The sequence below is a fragment of the Ogataea polymorpha genome, assembly GCF_001664045.1.
Source record: "Ogataea polymorpha strain NCYC 495 leu1.1 chromosome Unknown OGAPOscaffold_5, whole genome shotgun sequence".
Taxonomy (NCBI): domain Eukaryota; kingdom Fungi; phylum Ascomycota; class Pichiomycetes; order Pichiales; family Pichiaceae; genus Ogataea; species Ogataea polymorpha.
Genome location: NW_017264702.1, coordinates 89826 through 113119, shown reverse-complemented (window position 1 = coordinate 113119; position 23294 = coordinate 89826). Strand labels below are relative to the sequence as shown.

General features: G+C 44.6%; 10 protein-coding genes across 10 annotated transcripts; 6 read left to right on the top strand and 4 right to left on the bottom strand.

Annotated features, from left to right (window-relative positions):
- The first annotated feature begins 24 nt into the window (after positions 1-24).
- On the top strand, positions 25-4799 carry OGAPODRAFT_101122 (uncharacterized protein). Its single transcript, XM_018353018.1, has one exon. The coding sequence runs from the start codon at positions 87-89 to the stop codon at positions 1779-1781; it is 1695 nt and encodes a 564-aa protein (XP_018209642.1). The 5' UTR covers positions 25-86; the 3' UTR covers positions 1782-4799.
- Positions 25-4869, bottom strand: OGAPODRAFT_94551 (uncharacterized protein; the record flags this gene model as incomplete). The annotated part of the gene is made up of 3 exons (XM_018357560.1): positions 25-4172; positions 4263-4799; positions 4837-4869. 3 exons carry the CDS (start codon positions 4867-4869, stop codon positions 1827-1829), a joined length of 2916 nt encoding a protein of 971 aa, XP_018209641.1. The 3' UTR covers positions 25-1826.
- Positions 4870-5702: 833 nt separating this feature from the next.
- On the top strand, positions 5703-7956 carry OGAPODRAFT_16731 (uncharacterized protein). Its single transcript, XM_018354631.1, has one exon. The coding sequence runs from the start codon at positions 5743-5745 to the stop codon at positions 7945-7947; it is 2205 nt and encodes a 734-aa protein (XP_018209640.1). The 5' UTR covers positions 5703-5742; the 3' UTR covers positions 7948-7956.
- A 38-nt stretch (positions 7957-7994) lies between these two features.
- OGAPODRAFT_16730 (uncharacterized protein) lies at positions 7995-8635 on the bottom strand. Its single transcript, XM_018354630.1, has one exon. It carries the CDS (start codon positions 8598-8600, stop codon positions 8040-8042), a length of 561 nt encoding a protein of 186 aa, XP_018209639.1. The 5' UTR covers positions 8601-8635; the 3' UTR covers positions 7995-8039.
- A 356-nt stretch (positions 8636-8991) lies between these two features.
- On the top strand, positions 8992-12059 carry OGAPODRAFT_94548 (uncharacterized protein; the record flags this gene model as incomplete). The annotated part of the gene is made up of 1 exon (XM_018357559.1): positions 8992-12059. The coding sequence occupies one exon, from the start codon at positions 8992-8994 to the stop codon at positions 11449-11451; it is 2460 nt and encodes an 819-aa protein (XP_018209638.1). The 3' UTR covers positions 11452-12059.
- A 354-nt stretch (positions 12060-12413) lies between these two features.
- On the top strand, positions 12414-13633 carry OGAPODRAFT_94547 (uncharacterized protein; the record flags this gene model as incomplete). Its single annotated transcript, XM_018357558.1, has 1 exon — positions 12414-13633. One exon carries the CDS (start codon positions 12414-12416, stop codon positions 13614-13616), a length of 1203 nt encoding a protein of 400 aa, XP_018209637.1. The 3' UTR covers positions 13617-13633.
- Positions 13634-14127: 494 nt separating this feature from the next.
- OGAPODRAFT_101109 (uncharacterized protein) lies at positions 14128-20164 on the top strand (the record flags this gene model as incomplete). Its single annotated transcript, XM_018353017.1, has 1 exon — positions 14128-20164. The coding sequence occupies one exon, from the start codon at positions 14128-14130 to the stop codon at positions 16174-16176; it is 2049 nt and encodes a 682-aa protein (XP_018209635.1). The 3' UTR covers positions 16177-20164.
- On the bottom strand, positions 14240-20164 carry OGAPODRAFT_88885 (uncharacterized protein). The gene has a single exon (XM_018356920.1). The coding sequence runs from the start codon at positions 20148-20150 to the stop codon at positions 16179-16181; it is 3972 nt and encodes a 1323-aa protein (XP_018209636.1). The 5' UTR covers positions 20151-20164; the 3' UTR covers positions 14240-16178.
- A 114-nt stretch (positions 20165-20278) lies between these two features.
- Positions 20279-22235, bottom strand: OGAPODRAFT_94544 (uncharacterized protein; the record flags this gene model as incomplete). The annotated part of the gene is made up of 2 exons (XM_018357557.1): positions 21731-22235; positions 20279-21580 (listed from the first exon to the last, which is right to left on the bottom strand). The coding sequence occupies exons 1-2, from the start codon at positions 22220-22222 to the stop codon at positions 20279-20281; spliced, it is 1794 nt and encodes a 597-aa protein (XP_018209634.1). The 5' UTR covers positions 22223-22235.
- A 116-nt stretch (positions 22236-22351) lies between these two features.
- On the top strand, positions 22352-23278 carry OGAPODRAFT_16727 (uncharacterized protein). The gene has a single exon (XM_018354629.1). The coding sequence runs from the start codon at positions 22370-22372 to the stop codon at positions 23225-23227; it is 858 nt and encodes a 285-aa protein (XP_018209633.1). The 5' UTR covers positions 22352-22369; the 3' UTR covers positions 23228-23278.
- Positions 23279-23294: the final 16 nt, after the last annotated feature.

The following is a 23294-nucleotide window of genomic DNA, read 5'->3' as shown; positions in this document are numbered from 1 at the left end:
GGGATGGCGTCATGCCAGATGCGATCTACTTGCAGGCCCATCAGGCTAAGTCGATCCCCGAGTCTACGGGAGAAAGATTGAGACTTATGTTGAACGATGGCCAATATGCTATCAATGGTGTGTTCAAGCCTAGCGAGGCCCAAAATGCCATTGAAAACTTTAAGAGATACTGCATTTTAAAGATCACGCAATATGAGATCACGCCAACTAATAATGGTAAGATTTTCCTGGTTCTGGATCGTGCGGAGGTGGTTGAACAGGGAGAAAAGAGCGAGATCAAGTTCGAGAGCCTCGATGACTACCTGAAGGAACATCCAGAGGACAACAATTTGCTCAAGGGACAGCTTCCTCCGCGGGATTCTACGATGACACCGTCTCCTGCAGCAGTCATGCCTAAGAAGACCGTTTCCAAACCGCCGCCAAAGTATCAAAACCTGTACTCCATTGATCAGTTGTCTCCATATCAGAACTCGTGGACCATCAAGGCCAGAGTCTCATTTAAGAGTGATATGAAACATTGGTCCAACCAAAGAGGCGATGGCAAATTATTCAATGTCAATCTGTTGGATGAGACTGGAGAGATAAGAGCCACTGCCTTTAACCAAGTAGCTGAAAAGTTTTGGGATTTGCTGGAAGAGAACAAGGTGTTCTACATCAGCAAGGCTTCCATGCAGATGGCCAAACCACAGTTCTCCAACTTGAAGCACCAGTACGAGTTACAGTTTGACAAGGACACCATCATTGAGCCATGCGACGATGACTCCGACGTTCCAAAACTCCATTTTGATTTTGTTCCGCTCGATCAGGTTCAGAACCTTGAGAATGGCGCCGTCATCGATGTCATTGGTATCCTAAAAGAAGTCAAGGATAAGCAGGAGATTGTTGCCAAATCCACTGGAAAACCTTTCGACAGAAGAGATATTGTTTTAGTCGACAAATCGCAATTCGCAGTCAATATCGGCTTGTGGAACAAGCACGCTCGAGAATTCGATGTTCCAGTTGGGTCAGTGGTCGCATTCAAAGGTTGCAGAGTGCAAGATTTTGGAGGAAAGAGTCTCTCTTTGATTCCTGCTGCTACGATTGTTGTAAACCCCGATATCGAGGAAGCTTATAAGATCAAAGGCTGGTATGATGCACAAGGATCACACCAAAACTTCAAAAGCATTGCCCTTGAATCTGGCTCTTCGGGTGCCACGAGTTTGACGTCCAAACAATCAATTCTGGAACGCAAGACTATTAAACAGGTTCAGGACGAAAAATTGGGATTAAAAGATAAGCCTGATTATTTCAGTTTGAAGGCCACCATTTCTTTTATTAAGACGGACAACTTCTGCTATCCAGCATGCAGAAGCGAAGGTTGTAACAAAAAGTTGCTTGAGCAGGATAATGGCACCTGGAGATGCGAAAAGTGCAACATCAACCATCCTGAGCCTAATTACAGATACATCTTGACTGTGTCAGTTGTGGATGAGACCGGTCAAATGTGGCTCACGTTGTTCGATGAACAGGCTGCCCAGCTCTTGGGATTGAGCGCTGCAGAGCTATTGAAGCTCAAGAACGACGCAGAGGACCCAAGTATCGAGAGTGTAGGAGAAAACGCTCTGAAAAATTTCATCAATGAGAACATTTCTTTTAAAGAGGTCTTACTCAGGGTTCGTGGTAAAGTCGACAGCTACCAGGGTCAAGACAGAGCTAGATTCACCGTTGCCAGTCTCGCTAAGGTCGATTATCTTGCCGAGTGCGAAGCTCTTGTCGAAATTCTCAGCAGCTACTCGGTGTGATGGGTATGGCTTATTCTAGTGTATTTTCGCTGACCGTTAAATGAATTAGTTATAATTGATCAGTCCGTTCACCTCCAACCAAAAGTCTTTGATCAGATCATTTGCACTCCTGGTACCTCTAGTAAGCATGATCTTCTTCACAAAAATCTCCCAGTTTTGGATTTTTTTTTCTCTTTCCTCGTTAAGCTTTGGAAACGCTTCCTGTAGCCATTTGCTCATCATCAAAGGATACTTGGCCACAAGTTGTTTTATGATCTCAATGAAGGTTTCTAAATTGGATCTCTGCGTAGCAAACATATACTTCAGCACATTGAAAGTCAGCACGTAGCCCAGCTCGGTTTCATTGAACAATCTTTTGACCATCACCGTGTCCTGCCTATCCCCCTTTCTCAAAGTGATGAATCTTGTCCAGAACTTTTCCAGTGATTTCAGAACAAATCGCTCATTTGATCCCAAGTGTCCGAACGCAAACTCCAACAGGGTCATGAGCAGTTTCTCATTCGAAAGTAACAAAGAAGGCCTGGTACTGAGCATCGTGCTGAAAAGATTGAAACTCGATTGAACAAGATCCGGATCGTCTTCAATGACTGGGATTTTTGATAGAAAAATAGTGTCGATCGCTCCATGTAGAGCTTCGAGATCCAGAGTCCTGTAGTGAGCTGTGACCAGCGAATTCAACAAGGAGTAGAATAGAGGATATGCATCGGATTTTTTCAATGAGTTAAATTTCGTCACGATAAACTGTAAAATGGTGGCACAGTCAAACACAAAAGGCCCAGGAAGTGGTTCTGTGAGCCCACATTTGAACAAATTGACAGCCTCCTCGATTATCTGGTAGTTTTCAGATAAAACCTCGTTGGTCATCGTGAAGTTTGTAATGATTGTTAGCAGTTTGGCATGTATTCCCAAAGGATCTGTGGTCCAATATTCACGCACTTTCGATTCTTGGTCCTGTGTGTAATACCCATCCACGTCGTCAGGTAGTTGCATGCCTCTTCCAACGGCACTGACAGAGTTGACCAAGCTCGTCAAATAATCAACCATTCTTTCGCGTTCATCTGGATTAGCAGTGACCAGTCCTTCAAGTACTGACAAGGATTTTTTATCCAAGAGGTCGAATAGCTTAAAAAGATTTTCACCTTGAACCACGGGATCTTTCACACCTTCTAGTATAGAAGCATATGCGTTAATTATCCGTTGCCTAACAACTGGATCGATTGTTGTGTTATTGATCATCTCCGTGATGATGGTCTCGAAACTTGGCAAAAATTCAACCAGAGAGTACCTACATTGACTGCAAATACTAGAGATAGCCTTTGAGCTTGACAGTTGATATAGGTTTGTATTCGTCATGCAGTCAAATAAAAAGCTCAGTATCTGAGGTAAGTACTTGGTTCCGGTCTCTGTTTTGTAAAACCAGTCTGCGCTTGAAAAGAATTGAATAGTGGTGCTTACAAGGTACCTGAAGCGATCAGTCTTCACTTGCAAAACGATAGGTAAAAGATTTGCATCTAATATTGCACTCAAGTGTTGAACCAATTGATGGTTGACCTCTCCATCGCCAAAATCTTTGGAAATGCAAGTCACCAGATACAAAGACGGTTCAATGTCCTCCAACTTCCCTGTTTGTATACTTCTTTCTATGGTGATTAGGAGATTGATTATCAGTGGAAGTTTAACCAGTGGATACACAGACTCAAAAAGATCTCCGACATCTCTTCTATAAAGAGCGAATTCTTGCTTATACTGCGAAAAGCCTTCCTCATCTTCCGGAACATGCGCTTTATTCCAGTATATCTGAGTGACTCTCTCAAAAAGGGCTTTGATTCTTTCAGAAAGAGCCTGGTGGCCACCTGGCTTATCATTCAGAAGTGTTTGAAGGGTCGTATCCTCACATATACAGTAGTCTGCAAATCGAAGCCAAAAATCAGCAAACTCTCTGGAAACTGACTCCTCTTCTATGGGAGTCCCGGGGTAGTTCGTGAGGACAATCAGGAAATCGAAAATGTAAGCATTCTCATCATCATTCAGTTTAAGTAACAGTGATTTGAGATCTGTATCCAAAAACGCGATGATCAACCTCGCAAAGTCTGCCACGCTTTTCTCGTCTTGTTGGGAGCTAAAATGTCTCACATATTGGACTCCAACGTCGCCGAATAGCATCGATAGCAGGTCCGCTTTAAGTTGACTATTGAAAAATGAAGGGTTTGTTTCTAAGGCCTCGCTCAACGTCTCAATGGCCTTTTGTGAGATGGCGTAATCTGTGCTTGTGACGAGCGAAATACACATTGAAAGAAGTTCTATTAGATCATAGCGTTCAGTGGAGTCAAACTCAGCCTTTGAGGCATACCCCACCCACGACACAAGACAGTCAAGCCATGTATCTATGAGCTTTCGTTCGGGCGATAAATTAAGGAGAGATGTCATCAACTTTTGAACTGTTGGAAATAAATGCTCATGGACTAAATGATGTGTTTGTACGTTGGACACATTGGTCGCTTCCTTCTTGACTAACTCCTCCGCTAATATCTGAGCGAAAATCAACAGGACATATATTTTTGAGAACGGAAGGCTACTCAAGGCCTTATCAATCTGATTATTGGCGATAGTAGAGTTAGAGACCTGGTCGAAAACGACGCAGTTGATTAACGTTAATAGGGGATTGGTCCATGTTCGACTGCTATTCATAAACAGCAAAGAAAGGTTGGACAGCATTTTTTTGATCACAAACATGCCACTATGTAGAACAGCACCATTATTGATCAGCTGCAGAACCTGATTCAACAGAGTAATTCGAATTTGATTAAGCTGTTGTTCATTTTCAGTCTTAGTTAGCTCTCCGATATGCAAATTGAGATTGACCGTGTATGTGAGAGCGCCAAAGAACTTGCAATTCATCGATGGATGCTTCAGCAATCGGTGAGCCATCGTCCATCCATACTCGGATTTTTGATATTCTTGTAGCCTTTTCTGGATCTCAATTACATCGGTAGACGAGCTGTACAACGCATCGACCAACTAGAAATTAGTTTCTTCCACAATAGACTATACATACCGCAACGATCTCCTCCTCCGGATAAACATTCATATGACAAGAAATTAATTTGATTTGGAAATAATTATATTCCAATATACCTTACCTACTACATTTTGCGCTATAATTTTTAACTGAAATCTTTTTTTTTAGTATAAAAGCTATACACATCTTTTATACATGGTCGACCCAACATAGAGAGTTTCTACAAATCACATTAACAAATGTAAACAAGAGTTAATGTAACTTGTCAGACAGCCATTTGCGTCCATCCAAAACACCCCTTCCGAAGAAGTACGTGTGATGGATCGAGATCATCGCTCCTTGATAAACAAGGCATATGGTAGATGACCAGACCACTAAGGATCGTGGTCAAGCTAGCTTTTCTCACTCTAGGACACAAAGGTATCTACCTCATCAACCAAGTTGGATTCAGTGGCTCTTTTGAAGAGTCAAAGAGAGACGTGACCTATAGAAATGATCCTATGAAGTACGTCGACGAAGAAAAAAAAAATTTTTTGGGCGACCTTAGGGTCGTATTTATAGTGCGAAGCGAGGGCGAAAATTTTTTTGCTTACATAACTGTTGGTTTTTAGCAAATGTGTTGCTATTGTTAAAGCTCCTGAATAACAAAGAGAGGTGGCACTCGCCGCTGCGCTATTGTCGAGCATGCAAACATCGCCGTTGATTTTAGAAATTAGGACAGGCTATCCAATAGAGTTTGAAATCTGCCGCCGTGCCAGATTAAATTGATTTGGTGTAGGGGTGTAGCTTTTGCGAGATAAAGTAAGCTGATAGAATATTCAATTAGAATTGAAATAAGAATATTCTTTGACGTTTTTTAATCAGAACAGGTTTTACAGTACCTTTATTTAAGCACCATCAAGTTCAAGAACAACATAGTCGATTTAGACTTGGTATTAGAAAATGTCACAGACTATGAACCCCAAGCCATCGATGTTCTCCCTTATTTCAAGTAATGGAACGCCGGGCGCAACTACAATAAAACAAGTGTCCGGACAGGGGCGCTTCGGTGCCTCAAACAGACCTTGTTCAAATTGCACTTGTTCTCCGGGTCTCCTGAGCCGTCAAGGGAGACGCTCATCAGTTTACCTCAAGCGTATCAACATCAACCGCACTAATAGTTTAAAGGCAAGTCAGAGTGGAGGCTCCTCTCCAGGTTTGTCTCCAAGAAGGCGCACGGGAGATTCTCTTTATACAATCGACTCAAAATGTTCTACCAAGGAAATTAATACCTCTTTGAGACTCGAAAAACTGAGGGTTGAGATGAAACTGCACGACATTGCCATCTACGTCATTCCTTCGGCTGACGCCCATCAATCAGAGTACACATCCCCACCTGACCAAAGAAGAGCTTTTATCAGTGGGTTTGGGGGTTCTTCAGGTGTGGCTATTGTTACGAGGGATATTACATGCATGAATGAAACCCCAGAGGGGCTTTCTGCTTTAGCAACTGATGGACGCTATTTCATTCAAGCTGCCAACGAACTAGATTTCAACTGGCAGTTGTTGAAACAAGGACTTCCAGGAGAGCCAAGTTGGGAGGAATGGACAGTTGAACAAGCTGTCCAAATGGCATGTGATTCAGGTGAGATAGTCAAAATTGGCGTTGACCCTACACTGTTCACTTATTCAGAAATCAAGACTCTTGAATCGTTGGTGTCGCAGAAAAACACAGATAAGGTCAAGATAGTTTCTGTTCGCGAAAACTTGATTGATAAGATCTGGTCACTATTTGAGGAAATGCCGCTAAGACAATTCAACGAGATTGTTCCATTGGGACTCGAATACACTGGAGAGAGTACCCAGTCTAAGATAGAAAGATTGCAGTTGTATTTCAACAAGTATGGCTCTTCCACCTTGATTCTATCTGCACTGGACCAAATTGCGTGGCTGCTGAACTTGAGAGGGAAAGACATTGATTTCAATCCACTATTCTACAGTTATCTGATCATTGAAAAAGACAAGCTGACATTGTACTCGAATAGTTCGTCTGTCAGTTCTGACAAGCTAAAAACTTATTTGGAATCTATCAGCTGTCAAGTCAAAAATTACGAAGCTATATGGTCGGATATCAGGAAGCTTGCCTCCGAGCTCAATTCTCAAGGAGCTAAAATTCTGCTTACCAAAGAAGCTTCCTGGAAAATGGTGAATTGCATAATTGCCAAGAATTTCCTAGAAATCGACTCTCCAATCGCTGAAATGAAGGAAGTGAAGAACGAAGTCGAGCTCAAAAACCAAAAGAATGCACAAATTAAAGACGGGATGGCGCTGATCAAATATTTCGCTTGGCTCGAAGATCAACTTATCAATAAGGACGAATTTGTGTCCGAATATGAGGGAGGAATGAAGCTTCTTGAATTTAGATCTCAGTTGGACAATTTCAAGGGACCATCATTTGAGACTATTTCATCTACAGGGTCTAACGCTGCCATCATTCACTATACACCAAAAAGAGAAACCAGCACCATAATAAACCCAAACAAAATATATCTATGTGACTCGGGAGCCCAGTTTTTGGATGGAACGACCGACACAACGCGTACGCTCCACTTCAAAAGCCCCACTGAAGAGGAAATCAGGAACTATACGCTGGTTTTGAAAGGCCACATAGCACTGGCTAAGTTGGTATTCCCCGAAGGTTATACTGGCTACCAGGTTGACAGCATTGCAAGACAGTTTTTGTGGCAACACGGCTTGGACTATGAACACGGAACAGGTCATGGAGTTGATACTTATGGACCTGTGCACTCTATGGGCGTTGGAATTGGCTACAGGCCACAATATAACTCCACACCTTTGACTCCTGGTCACCTTATATCCAATGAACCTGGTTACTACAAACCTGGAGCGTACGGTATTCGCATCGAGAACATGTTCTTTGTCAAGAAGAGCAACAAAACATCCCTTGAAGGTAAACAATTTTTGGAGTTTGAAACGGTGACTACCGTTCCGTACTGCCGGAGACTAATTGACGTGAACATGCTTTCGCCCGAGGAAAAGCAGTACATTAACAGTTATCATCAGAAGATCTGGCAACTTTACGAATCTAAACTACCGAAGAAGAGCCTCGAGTACAACTGGCTTAAAAAGGAGTGTAAGCCACTTTGATTGATAAAACCCAAAAAATATAATAAAGTAATGAGTAACTAAGTTTAATTAATGCATTGAAAGTAAATAAATAAATAACCCTATGCCGCCCTCTACACCATGAACGATTCCCCACATCCGCAGCTGCCTTTGCTGTTTGGATTTTTGAAAACAAATTTCGAACTCAACTTATCGTCTATCCAATCCATTTCGGATCCGATAATGCTGAACAACGCTTTGGAATCAATTAACACCTTTACACCGTCTTGCTCCACTTGCTCGTCAAACTTCTCCGGATGCGAAACATACTCCAAGTGATATGACAGCCCCGAACAACCGCGGTTCCGCACACTGATTCGTATGAGCTTTGGGTCAGGCTGTTGCATTAATTGCTTCAAATGAAGTATAGCGTTGGGCGTAAGCGTAATCACAGATTTGAGCGGTTTGAGCTGCCTTCTTCTTCTTGTTTTGGGTTTCGAAGGCTCTAAAGGTGGCGGAGGCGGTAGGCTTTTATCAGGCAAAGAATGTTTCGACCACTTGTTGGTGTTCATAAAGTCATTATTTGAGTCGTCATCTACCTGCGTTTGGTGCAGATTTTGTTGGTGCGTCAGTCTGAATTGCTGTAGAGTAGAATTTCTGGCCATCAGAGAAGCCACGGGCATCCTTAATGGCATTCTCGAGGCCATTGAAAGTTTATTGAGCATCATCGGGAAATTTTAAATTACATCATTATTTTCCTGGTGCGCAAATTTAAACGATGACCTCTTGGGAAACACCCGTACACCGTACAAAATAGTAAGGATTACAGTTTATCGGGCTATCATTGGCTGCAAATCCCATTTCTTATAAATGGGGTCGGACTTACACTAGGGGGAAACGAATGGAGTGCCTGACTACTCACACAGACTATTTCGTTTTCCAGTCTGCCAAAATGGACTAATAGGCACCTTTGATTTCGCGCTGCTCTCCTCATTACCCCGGATTACATAAGCCATAAACGCTCCCGTTCGCATGTGATAGCATACGCAAGTATATAACGAGTGGAGAATCTTTGAGTTGTGAGCAATGAGCTTAGATATTACGAAGGCATCGGTGAAACAGAGCCTGTCAAGGCTTTTGTGGAATAACAGCCGCGCTTTGAAGTTCCTCAACATCAATTTGAACTCAAAACCGGTGTTGCTCTTCCTGCTATCCATTTCCTCCAGCTCTATTTTCGTGCTTATATACAATGTGGTCAAGTTGATCAACTATTTCAAGCTGAAGTCACTTCAAAGGAGTCGATTGGATCTTTCAAAACGGAACTTTTACAAAAAAGGTTCCGTTTATCGGATCATCAACGTTCCCTACAAGAATAACAATTTGAAGGTGAAAATAGATCGCACAAATCCAGATAAATATGAACACGACAAACTAGTTTTCAAAAAGTTCCTTCGCGACACGGAGTTCAGCGATATGACAGACAGCGTGGTTGAGTCCAAGTTCCTCAAAAAGCTCTACATTATCTGGCGGCATGTTCTTATTCCAAAAGTGTTGCATCCCAATAGCACTATCCTCGTTGGTCAGTTACTTTGTTTGGTTGCGCGAACCTGGATGAGCTTACTGGTTACAAGGTTAGATGGACAAATAGTGAAAGATCTCATAGGGCTCCGAGGAAAAGCATTTTTGCGAGGCATCATTTACTGGTTCTTGTTTGCATTCCCTGCTTCATACATAAACTCTGGAATCAAATTCTTAACAACACGTCTTGCTCTCAATTTCAGGACCAATCTTGTCAGATATTGCCATGACCTCTACATGGACCCTAGGATGGTGTATTATAAGCTACAATTTAACCAGAATCACTCTGATGTGTATAAGATGGATTTCAACTACGTTGATCAATACCTGACGGAAGACATCAAGAAGTTTAGCGACTCCTTGACATCCCTGTTCTCAAATGTTGGCAAGCCAACTGTGGATCTGATTTTCTTTGCCATCTATCTACGCGACAACATTGGTAGCGCAGGCATTTCTGGGATTCTGATGTGCTATTTTCTGACCGGATGGTTTTTGAAGCGCCACTCACCCAACTTCAGCAGAATTTGGAAAACAAAAACTCACTTAGAAGGGATATATTACAACTACAATCTGAACCTAATCAACAACTGCGAGGAAATCTCGTTCTATAAAGGAATTGAGATTGAAAAAAGTAAAGTTCACAAAATATTCAACAATCTTCTTTCGCATTCAAATTTGGAGATCAAGGCAAAGTTCAACTATGGACTTTTGGAGGAGTATATTCTAAGATATGCCTGGCCTGCCTTTGGCTATTTCTTTTCCAGTTTCCCCATTTTGCTAAACTATAACTCGGCAGATTCAGACAGCATCAAGGGTTTCATTGTGAATAAGAGATTGATGCTAAACATGGCTGATGCTGGATCTCGTTTGATGTATTCTATCAAAGACATCAGTAGCTTGAGTGGAGTAACAGATCGCATTTTTACTTTGCTACTCAATTTGCATCAAGTTCACGATCACAATTTCCAGTATGGAATGGCCTATAACGGGTTCGGCTCTCAACTGAAGCTTACATCCTTCACTTCGAGATTGCGTGTTCCTTCCAGCTCCCACATTGGAATCAACGGAACAATTCAGACGTCGTATCCTGGCCTCCGTTTTGAACATATCCCAGTGATAGTGCCATCTGCAGAAGGAATTAATGGCACCAAATTGCTGAGTAGCTTGAACTTCAAAATAAATCTGGACGAAACTTTGTTGATTTTGGGAAAGAATGGAATTGGGAAAACATCCATTATACGTATCATTTCGGAACTATGGCCGGTATATCGTGGACTTCTGTCAAAGCCTGCACCTAACGAAATCATGTATGTTTCGCAGAAATCTTACTTCATTAATGGTTCCTTGCGAGATCAAATAATATATCCCCTAAACCACTTGCAAATGATTGAAAAGGGATACACAGATCATCAATTGATAACCTATTTGAATGAAGTCGGTCTCGGCTATTTGTTAGAAAGATTCGGAAACCTTGATTACCATCCAAATGAAACTGCAACCATCATGACCGATGATTTAATCGTCAACGGTAAAAGTGTCAAGATATACAATTCCAATGTCGGTTTGGGAGACGGTAAGAAAAGCTGGCATACATTGCTCAGCGGAGGTGAACGCCAAAAATTGATAATGGCGAGAGTGCTGTTTCATCAAAAGAAGTTCGTGATTCTTGATGAGCCAACAAACGCGATATCCTATGACTATGAGGATGCAATTTTCGAGATGATGAAAGCTAAAAAATTCACTTTCATCACCATCAGCCACCGTGAGACTTTGATTAAGTACCACGATTACGTCCTCCGCCTGAATGACGTTGACAACTATGAGTTCGAAAGGGTAGACGACGGCCTAAAAACATTTGAAAGCATGGATAAAGAGATTGCATTCCTGAAAGCAGAACTCGAGCAGATGGATAAAGCCATAGAGAGGAAACAAGAGCTGCTCAATCTATTGAATGGTCCCGAAGATTAAGTTACCAGGGGAAAGGCCCTAAATCATCATACAAGGCTTTTGCTTCAGGGAAAGTAAGTTGCTCAAAACTTAGGAATGCATTAAGGATAGGCTCTGTATCTTGTGAATAAAACTCTTTACCGTTGCCGCGTTTCAATGGATCCCTAGAAACTTTTTTTTGGTATAGTTTAGATCCAATGCAGCCAAACCAGTCCTTTTCGAACAGATCGGTTGCAAATTTCTTTTCGCTGGAATGAAGTTCATCAAAGTAGCACTTACGTCTGGTTTGCCATTCATGCTCCGGGATCTGAAGAGTTGCAGCATCGGGATAATTGGGTCCTATTCCGAAGTATTCAACATGCTTTAGTTTCAGAACCTTTGCATGCAACTCCAAAAATCTGTATCTTTTAAATTCAAAACCAACGATTTGAGTTCTTTCTGGAAAATTTCCGGTTTGTTTACGGAAAAGGGCAATAGAGAGAAGTAAATTTTCATAGGAGTCACGGGCATACTCATCTAAATATATTCTGTCTTTGTTTTGTTCGGTAATCAGGCCTCTCAGCCGCCCAACTTGTAAATAACTATCACTTTCGGATATGCTCACTCCATCTTTGGTGAATCCTCCAGATATAACCAGCCTTGCGTTCGAATTTGCATTCAGGAGTTCAATTGCTTTATGGATATGTTCCACGAAAGAGAGGTGGTCATTAGCTTCGTACTGAAATGGAGCTAGGATCCAGTCGCACTGGCTAGACCCTGGTCCGTTATTCTGCGGCTCCAATTGAGTTTGGCTAGGATTACTAGTTTGAGCGGCAGTAAACACGGAATGACAGGGAAGTAAAATCAACGTAGTCATTTGAATTGAAACGATCAACTACCAAATACAGTATTTCACCAACAGGAATTAGATCGACGCGACGCTTGGAGGCATTTTTTTTTTTTTTTTTTTTTTTTTTTTTGATAAATTTTTAGATCCATCAGCCATGCAATTGGATAGACCACAGACAAAACAGAGCTCAAGGAAAACTAAGAAAGCATGGAGAAAGAACATAGACCTGAATGATATTGAGTCAGGGCTTGAGCAGAGGCGTGAAGAGCTGATTCAACATGGAGAGGCTTTGGATAGTATTGATTCTGAAGACCTTTTTTTCATAGACGATGAAGCTGATGAGAAGGTGGTGAAGAAGATGAAACGCGAAAACGTCAAGCCTCTTAAGTCGCAAGAAATATTGAACCAACGATCTAAAGTGCCCAGTCTGGAGACCGAAAGGCATAAACGGAAGATTCAGGGAGTTGACAAGAAAGAAGTGCACAAACTGATGGAACTGGCTGGAAAAGTTCAAGGCGTGACTAAAGCCCAAGCAGCAGTGAGCAATGAGGGACTGGTCAAAGTCAACAAAATCTATGATGTGTGGTCTGAACCTGAGTCTCGCGAGCAGAGTCCAAGTCTCGCAAGCTATACACCCGGTACGAAAGCTCCTAAGACCCTGTCAGAGCCTCCCATCAAGGTAAGAGAAGTGGAAACTCTACCTCACGAAGGAAAGTCCTATAATCCATCTTTTGAGAGCTGGCAGGAACTGATCAAGACGGAATCATTCAAGGAAAGCACTAAGGAGGAGCAAAAATTAGCTTTGCAGGAGCACCAAGAAAAAATTCAGTATTTGATTGAGAATTTTGACGATGATGAGGTCCCAGAAGACGATGTACAAGAGGAGGATGAGGAAGAAGATGCAGGTGACGTGACAAAACTGTCGATAAATCCAGCTGTCAAAAATAAGGAGAAAACTAAGGCACAGAGAAATCGGGAACAGAGACATAAGGAGAGGATGAAGCTTGAGACCGAAATGAAGGAGTTGAAACAGAAAATCAAGGAGCTAGAAACGTTACCTGAGCTGTTAACAAAAGAAAATACCGCTAATGTCAGAACCAAACAGGATAAAGTTGCCAAGGAAAAGAAGAAGCTAGGAACGAAACACCAACCTATTGAAGGGTTGCTGGAAGTAAAATTGAGCGACGAACTGAGCGATAGTTTACGCAAACTTAAGCCAGAAGGCAATCTGTTGTACGACCAAATGCGCGCATTACAGTCTTCAGGTAAGGTTGAGGCCAGAAAGCCTGTGAAGCAGAAGCGCAAGTACGCCCCAAAGATCACTGAAAAGTGGACTTACAAGGATTTTCGCTGGTAAATATTAATGCTAATTTCTCTATTGACTCGTATTTTGCCAGTACTCCTCCATCAGTGCAAGCGTTTCCTGAATGACAACGATGAACTCCGTATGTGAAAATTGCCCACTTAAACTAACGTAGCTGGGGACGTTATATTTTTTGGACACAAGCTGTCCGATTCGCTTCCCAAGCTCCACGAGAGTTTCTGAAGCATTGTTAAGCAAAGTCTGATATACCTGAGGCGTGCTAGATTGTTTTCTTGTATCAACGATGGAGTATACGTAACATCCCAAATTAGTATTTGACCCTTCGGTGCTTAGGTGAATTGTGATTGGAAGTGTGTTGCGGACATTTGTCAGAGGTCTACTGCTCGGAAGCGTGAGAACGACCTCAAAAGAGGGGCCAAAAGACGGCGTCAGAGTCTTAACTATGCTTTGAGTACTCATAATTCGCATCAAATGCGGCTGGCCCAACTTTTTTTTTATCCTCGAGCCGCAATGGAAAAATTTAGTTCAACAGCATTTTCATTGAATGTCTATTCTTCTAGTAGACTCTTACGACTCGTTCACGTACAACCTGCGCCATCTTGTTGAAAATGCGACAGGTGCACATGTGCTAACAATTCATAACGATTCGTACGATCTTTCTCGTGAGAAGGAGAGTCTCGACAAATTAGTTGGATCAGTCGATGCTATCGTGATTGGTCCTGGGCCTGGAAATCCCGAATTTGCGCAAGATGTGGGCATCATTCCGTATCTCTTTGAATCCTTTCCCAACACCCCGATTCTTGGAATTTGCCTCGGTTTCCAATGTTTGTGTCTGGTGCATGGTTGCACGTTGGGGTATCTTGATCACCCTATCCATGGTCAGGTAAGCAAAATAACGCCAATCGACAAACAATCCTTATTCAATGGTTTTGATTCTGCTTTCTACAGTGTGCGGTACCATTCAATCTATATTTCAAAGGTAACTGACGACATTATCCCACTCGCCTATTCGGAAGATCAATGTCTGATGGCAGCCAGACACGCTCACAATCCTCATTTTGGAGTCCAGTATCATCCTGAATCCGTCTGCTCGGAGATGGGCGGCACAGTTGTATCGAACTTCTGGGCTTTGGTTGAAAAAAAAGGAACCGCTCCTGTTAAAGACTCGCACCTTTTGCAGACAGAACCATTAATTAAGCATTTCAAAACTACTTTGGAGTACGACTACAAGTATGAAAAACTGCCCAAAGTTGAGATCCTATCCGCATGCGAGCAATTTTCTGATCTGCTTTTACTGAACAGTGCCGCGTTGCCGGGAGAATGGTCCATAATAGGGTTGCCCGAGCCAGGGAAGAGCCTGGTAGTTGGAAACTCTCACGAAGCAGGATTGTCAGTTGGAACCTGGAAAGGGGAGATGGAGGCTCATTCAGACTCGATGTGGTCTTATATTTGCAACCATATGTCTCAGCGGTATTACGAGCCCACAATTGATGACCCGGAACTGGCGAAATGCCCGTTTGTTGGGGGATTTATTGGGTTCTTGTCGTACGAGGAATCTGTACCACTAACGGTGAACAAGATCACTGTAGGACCGACTCCAAGCACGAGGCTCTGTTTCGTGGACCGCTTCATCGCCAGCAACGACAGGCACACGTTTGTGGTGTCTATTCGTCCAGGAGACCAGGGTTGGATACAGCAAGCAAAGAGTCGGTTGCAAAGTTATCGAGAAATCAGCTTTTTATCTTCAGTGAACGCCAAAGTGGAGAAGCCAGACAGAAAAAGCTACGAAAAAAGCTTTAACGACTGCCAAAAGTACCTTCACACTGGCGACTCATACGAGCTATGTCTGACTCGGCAGACCAAAATACACATTCCGAAGAATATCGCGCCCTGGGAAATATACAAATGTATGGTTAAAAGCAACCCTTCCCCATACTCATGCTATCTGGATTTTGGTGACGCAAGGCTTCTGTCGACCTCGCCCGAGCGGTTTCTCAGCTGGGACAACATGGTGTCTCAGATGAGACCGATAAAGGGGACCGTGAAAAAGGGCTCAGAAATGACCTATGCCAGAGCCTGCGAGCTGCTGAAAATACCAAAGGAGATTGGAGAAAACCTCATGATTGTGGACCTGATCCGCCACGACCTCTACCAGATGCTGGAATCAGTCGAGGTGACGAAGCTCATGTCCGTGGAAGAGTACCACACTGTTTATCAGCTGGTTTCAGTTATTGAGGGCCGGTTGCAAGACAGCAGCTACTCGGGAATAGATTTACTGAGACACTCTCTTCCGCCAGGGTCGATGACAGGTGCACCGAAAAAACGCAGCGTAGAGATTCTTTGTGACCTTGAGGAAAGAATTCCAAGGGGATTGTATTCTGGGGTATGCGGATACTGGTCTGTGAATAATCATGCCGACTGGAGCGTGGTCATCCGTTCGCTGTTTAATTACGAAGACGATCTTTGCTCCACCGAGACGACCAGATGTTTTAGATGCGGTGCTGGCGGAGCAATTACGGTCCTAAGCACTTGCGAGGGCGAATGGGATGAATTAAACCTGAAACTGGATAGTGTCTTGAAAATATTTAACTAATGCTAATTTTCCAGTTGAATTCTGTTGCGCGCGGCCAGCGACCCAGAGAACGTGAACTTGTGGCACCCGTTCTGCTGGGCTCTTTTTTTAGGCTCGGAACTGGTAGCACCGTATCCACCTCCTCCGGGAGTGAGTATCCGAATGCGGTCTCCTGCTGCCACCTGGACAGAAGAGCGGCCACCGATATTGATAATCCGCTCCGACTCCTTACCTTCGCTGTCCTTCGTCTTCTTTATCCACAGGTTGACGCCCCTGGCACCGTCCTTGCCGCCAGCAATTCCATGTGGCGCAATCACTCGTCTTTCGGAAAGAATAGAAGCCGTGACAGGGACTCTAAACTCCACGTCTCTTACGACACCATCACCTCCTCTGTGCATACCATCACCACCGGAGCCCTTTCTAATAGAGAACTCGCGCAGAATGATGGGGTATCTCTTTTCGAAAACCTCAGGGTCTGTGATTCTGGTGTTGGTCATGTTCGTGTGGACTCCAGAAACTCCCTCCCATTTGGCAGACGCTCCGTGGCCACCAGCAATGGTCTCGTAGTATCCAAATCCCTGAGAATATTTCCCGTCTGGACTGTTTCCACCAGTACCAAAGGTGAAGTTGTTGCAACATCCCTGGGAGTCGGCCATCACGTGGAACGCTTTCAGTAATGTATCGGTGATACGTTGCGAGGTACACACGTTTCCACCAACAACAGCACAACCGTCGTCGGGAGACAGAAGCGAGCTCTCAGGGATGACCACCTTGATAGGGTCCAAACATCCTTGGTTCATCGGGATGTCCTCGTCCACAAGACACCGCAGACAGTAGATTATGGCAGAAAAAACGATGGCTCTTGGAGCATTAAAATTGTTGTAGGCCTGAGGAGAGGTTCCTGTGAAATCAAAAACAACCTTGCCGTCCTCGCGGTCCTTGCGAACTTGCAATTGAATCGCACTGCCGTCATCCATGTAGTCTGTGCAAACAAGGTTTTCCTCGCCGTGCTCTTCGATCAGCTTGTCCAGCATAGCAGAAACTGTTTGTTTGGCATTCTCCTGGATAGCGGTCATGTATCTGATGATGGTAGGAAGTCCAAACTCGTCTACCAGGCTCTCGATGAGAGAAATACCCTTCTGGTTTGCTGCAACCTGGGCTTTCAGATCGGAAATGTTGTCGGACAATCTTCTGGTTCCCGAGCTACCGGGGTACTTGGCGGGATCCTCCAACATAATCTTGGTGATCTTGCTCATTTGGAACTCTCCATCTCTCACCAGCAGCTCAGAGTAGAAAGTAGCACCTTCTTCCCACAGCTCCTTTGAGTTTGGAGGCATGGACCCTGGCAAAACTCCTCCGATGTCTGCGTGGTGTGCCCGTGAAGCAACGTAAAATATGATTTTGTCGCCGTCGAAGGCAGGCGTGATCACCGTGATGTCCGGAAGATGCGTTCCGCCAGCAGAAGGATGGTTGGAAACAAGCACATCGCCAGGTTTCAGCTTTCCCTCCCAGAGTTTGGCCTGGGTAGCAACACAGGTGGACATGGATCCCAGGTGCACGGGAACATGGGGGGCGTTGGCAACCAGATTTCCATGAGGATCGAACAAAGCGCACGAGAAATCGAGTCTCTCTTTCACGTTGACAGACACGGAAGTCTTTTGTAACGAAATGCCCATTTGCTCAGCAATATCCATGAACCTGTGGCCAAAAATGGACAGCAAAACAGGCTCCACGACAATCTCCTCGTCACCCGTGGCAATAGGCTTCTTCTCCTCAGCTAGCTGGATAACAAGGTGTGCGTTCAGAACGGTAGCCGTAGCTTTTGGAGGAATCACGTTAGTCTGGGTACCGTCGGCGACAATAGCAGGTCCGACGATCTGAGTGCCAACATCAAGCTGCTCTAGTCTGTACACAGGAGTGTCTAGATCCTCGTCACCCCAGAATGTTTTCTTGACAAACTGGACTTTGCTTTTGGAGACGGCAGTCAGACGGTTTTCAGATTCAAGACGCTGCAATTGGTCATCGATGGCCTCTTCCTGTCTGTCAAGCCCTTTACCAATGGCTCTCACACGAATGTCATCCACAATGATTTCTTTGTCGAAGATGAACCCAAACTCTCGCTTATGGAGAGCAAAGAAATTCTCTTTGAAGTCCCAGTCTTTGCCCTTAACCACCATGAGTCCAGACTCTGTTCCCTGGTATCTCAGATTCAGATACTCTTCGAACGAGATATCTTCATTCTTAAAGCCTTGGGCCTGCAGAGATGTTGATGCCTGCTGCTTAAGTGCTTCCAGACGGGCCTCCAACATAGACCGGGTGCTATCCTCCAGCAGATATGAGGAAGGCTCTTGCACCTCCTCGACAACGTCAGCCAGCGCCATACCGTATGCCGACAGAACAGAAGAGAATCTGTGCACCAGCACAACAGAGATGTTGAGCAGCTTTGCCACGTCGCACGCGCACTGTCCACCGGCACCTCCAAAAGAAACGAGTCTGTGTTTGGCAAGAACGTGACCTTTAGCCTCTGTCAGCTGGCGGACTGGACGGGCCATGGTCTCGTTGGCAACCTTGAGAAAACCCCATGCGGCCTGCTGGATGCTCATCGGTGGAAGATGTGGATGAGCGGCATTAATCTTGTCTGTCATTTCTTGAAATTTCTTTTCAGCAACCTCTATATCCAGTGGCTGGTCTTCGTTGGGCCCAAAAATGCTTGGGAAATATTCTGGCACGAGTCTTCCCAGAATCAAATTAGCGTCGGTAATGGTCAATGGGCCACCCTTGCGGTAGCAGGCAGGTCCCGGGTGGGAAGAAGCAGATTCTGGGCCGACCGTCATGAGACCGTTTTTGAAATCAAGAATGCTGCCTCCGCCAGCAGCCACCGTGTTGATATCCAGCTGTGGAGACTGAATTGTGACGCCGGCAGTGGTGGTTTCGAAAACGTGATCAAACTTACCGTCCCCAAACCGCGAAACGTCCGTGGATGTTCCACCCATATCAAAACCGATCAGGGGAATTTTATTCTTAGGGTTGTAGCAGGTCTTGGAGTAGCCAACGACACCTCCTGCTGGACCAGATAAAATGGCTCTCAGACCAGAAAACCCAGAAGCGTCGACCAAACCACCGTCCGACTGCATGAACTGGCATTTAACACCAGAGGTCTTTCCATGTGCAACGCTGGCTAAACCGTCTTTGAGGCCTGATTCGAAGCCAGACAAGTATTTCTTGATTTCTGGGGTCAAATATGCATCTGCCACTGACGAGTTGGCTCTTGGAACAAGCTTGATCATTGGCGTGAGCTTGTGGGAAAGCGATATGTGAGTGAATCCAACTTCTTCGGCAATTCTGCCAACCAGAAGCTCATGGTCTGGGAAGGTGAACGAGTGAAGCAAACAGACGGCTAGAGATCGGATACCGGTTCCATACAGGACCGTCAGCAAGCTTCTGATCTCGTCCTCATTTGGCCTCTTGAGCACGCGGACAGTCTCCCCAGAGAGACCTTTGACCAGGTCAACTCCATTTGGTGCCGTGTAATTTCTTTGCGGATCTTCAACAAAGTCCTCCAAAGTGACTCTCTCGTCGATCTCGATAACACTCTCGTAGATGACGTCAGGCTTGGCAATGGATAAGTCAAAGATGTGTGGCCGGGACTGATTACCGATGCGGAGAATATCCTGGAACCCTTGGGTCGTCACCAAAGCACAGCGCTCTCCTTTTCTCTCTAAAAGAGCGTTGGTGGCAACGGTGGTACCTAGACGCAGATGCTGAATTCTGGACGTGTCGAGTGGCTTCCCACGGGGTATTTTCTCGCCAGTATAAATCTCCATCAGTCTTCTAATACCTTCTAGATTTGCATCCGGATAGTTTTGAGGATCCACTGATAAGAGCTTGATAACAACATCTTTCTTGCCGGAGTCGGAGTCCCAACTACCAACACAGTCGGTGAATGTTCCTCCTCTATCAATTGCGATTCTCACACCGGCCATTTTGGTTCCCATGTCTAAGAATACACAAAGTATTTATAACTGAACGTTCAGAAAATTTCCGTCGCTATGAAACTATATAGCGGGAAACTAGTTCCGACATTTGAAAAAAAATATTATCGCCTGAATAGCCTCAGGTGTGGCTATTGTTTGTGCACCTGACCAACAATATGCTTTTCTCTTTCGCTCTTGTATTGTTTGTTCTTGGAGTGTCTGCGCTCGTTGTTCTCACGACGCTTCTGGCTCTCAATCTCGATTCTCTTGATTTCTCCTGCTTTCTTGACCACTGCAGGGAGATGTCTGTGTCTCTGTATTCTTCTGATCTCCGGCATGTTACCATATCTCTCCTTTAATTTTTCGTCGTATTCCAGTTTGTTTCTGAGTCTCGTGGACTTCGGACCTGCTCTTTCGTTGGCCTTGGCACGCCAAAGCCGCACGTTGCCCTCATCAGACCCCGAAAAAATGTACTTACTATCCATCGAAAACTTTGTGATAAAGACATGTTGCATTCTTTTCGTGTGATAAATGTCTCTCGAGTGCCCCTTTCTGTACCCGAAAATTCTAATCGTTTTGTCGTATGATCCTGTCACGATCTCTTGACCTGTAGGCGAAAAATCAACGTCCATCACTGCAGAAACATGGTCTTTGAAGATATTAATAGAACGCGACATGTTCCTCATATCCCATAAGTATGCGTTGTGATCCTCACTGGCGGATGCAAAAACGTACGCCTCCATTGGATTCCAACAAAGCGAGTTCGAGCGCATGCTGGTTTTTATCTTTTGCGTAGGCGAATTTGTGCGGATATCATACAGAATTAAGGAGTTGTCCGAGCCAGCACTAGCAAACACAGATGTTTCGGTCTGATTAAATCTGACAGCGGTGATATTGTCTGCTCCCCACGACAGATCAGACACTGGACGACTTCTGTTCACATCCCATAAGTTGATGGTGGCTCCACCGGTGACAAACAAATTATCGCTGTAATGATGATCCAAAGACTGGAATGCATGCTCACCCAAGAAAGTCTTTTCCAGGCCCTGGGTACTGGACTCCGACTCGTTCTCTTCTTTTTCAAAATCCTCGCTGTAAACTTTCCATAGTTTGATCGTCTTGTCATGTCCACAAGATAAAAGCTTGTGGGTTGGGGTGACAACTAGCCCAGAACACATACCATAGTGAGCCTTGAAACTGTACAACTCATCCCTTGTTGTTAGATCCCAATATTTGATAACACCATCTCCAGACCCGGTGGCAATCTTATTAACACTGCGGAAGTTCTTGGCAATTGAGTACACACCGTCACGATGTCCGTTGCCTAGTTGTCCTATGAATGGTTGTGCAAACATGCGCTCGAGCTTAGTGGCCGTCAACGCCTTTGTGTATTCTCGCGCCCGCTCAAATGGATGCAGAGAGGGGTCCAAGTTACGTGGCAGAGAACTTTCCTGGGTATTTCGAACGGGCACATAAGTGTCCGACGATCTTGAGATGGTCTTGATCTTCATAAAAGTTTAATAAAAAAAAATTTATCTAGCACAGCCGGCCTATATAATTCATATTTCTCGTGGAACCCCGATTATCTAATCCATTTGGACTTTGTGGTCTCCAACAGGAGGTGGCGAAACAGAATATTTGATGGCGTCACTGTAACTTGGAGGCTGCGAGGAAGATTCTTGCGCAACTTCTTCACGAGGAGTATCCGGAACGGAATCGTCGTAGTAAAATTGAGCCGCTGGACGTTGTGGGGTAGGAGAGACAACGTTCTGAGGCTGAGCTTCCGTATCTTCATCAAGGGCCTGGTACTCTCCATTGCCATTTGCACGGGCTCTGATTCTCGACTCAACCCCTTGATCTGAGCCAGTCACCAAGCTCGTGTCATAAACTACGTACACTGCGTAGAGGAGACCCGGAAGATGTGCCAAGATGGTGAGAAGGACGACAATAAGCAACTCGCTGCTGCAAAAGCCTTTCCGGAGGAAAACTGGAACCGGCGGGAAGATGAAAGCCAGAAAATACAGAAGTACGTCGGTGGGGTCCACCACGTAGCCAAGGACGTGGAACGAGTTTGGATGCTGGTCCCTGTTCATTGAATGCTATTGCTAGATATTTTAATTAAGGTCTGTGGCTGTGTTAATCACAATCAGCCACTTCGCTAGATAGTAGAAAAAAAAGCACACTGAACATAACTCGGCAGCAAACCTTTTATTCTGGAACCCCCCACTCAGAGTAATTACATGGAAATTGTGCCATCTTTACAACCACGGACGAGCCTTTCCAGTGCACAGAAAGTGCCACGAGGCACGGCTCCGGCAGAGCCCCGCCACCGCGGCTCTTTTGATCATAGGCGGAAAAGCTCGAATAGTGAGCATTTCAGAAGTGGCCGTTTTTCGTGGGTGAAACGGCTGATGAACAACAATAAAACTGTTGCACCTCAAGGTACTCAAGGTACTCAAGGCTCCAGCAAGGATGTAAGGAAAAATGAACCCGTCAACCAAGAGGCAATTCCCGTGACGGTAACAAGAACCCCCGACGAAAGAAACAGTTTTTGCAGCACAGAGGTCTCGACAGGTGATAATATTAGCACCAGGCCCATCTTATCGAACTCCTCTGACGAGAGCGACAATGAAGATGATGAAATTGACTCAAGCTACAAATATTACGATCCATCAGTCAAGTCAACGGCAATGACTTCTATTGCACCAACAGCATTTACATCCGCCAGCAGCTCCGTACCAAGCAACATGATTATTGTGCCTGGCGGTTCGAGTGGCACGCAAGGTCACGGCACTAGCATTCTAAGCTATACCGGAAGCACCACTCCTACAGCTGTTTCATTTTCTCACCAAACTGCTCACGGCGCAGACTCTTCTTCTGTGATTACAATTGCAAGCTCGACACGAAATAGAAGACGCAGGAGCATCGACACTAATGCTTCTACATCTGCAATCCCACCAGCAAGTATTTTTGAGCGTATAATCACCGCAAACACCAGTACGTCGAAGCTTCCAGCCTCTGAGGGCCCTTCGCGTGCTCCTGTCAGTGAACAGGACTCTGTGGCATCAGGAGATTACTGTTCGGCAGCTTCTCACTAAGCTATCAAGGGTCGTGCTACCAGCTCAATTTTATGCAAAAATGTAAACAAATGACGTACAGGTTTTT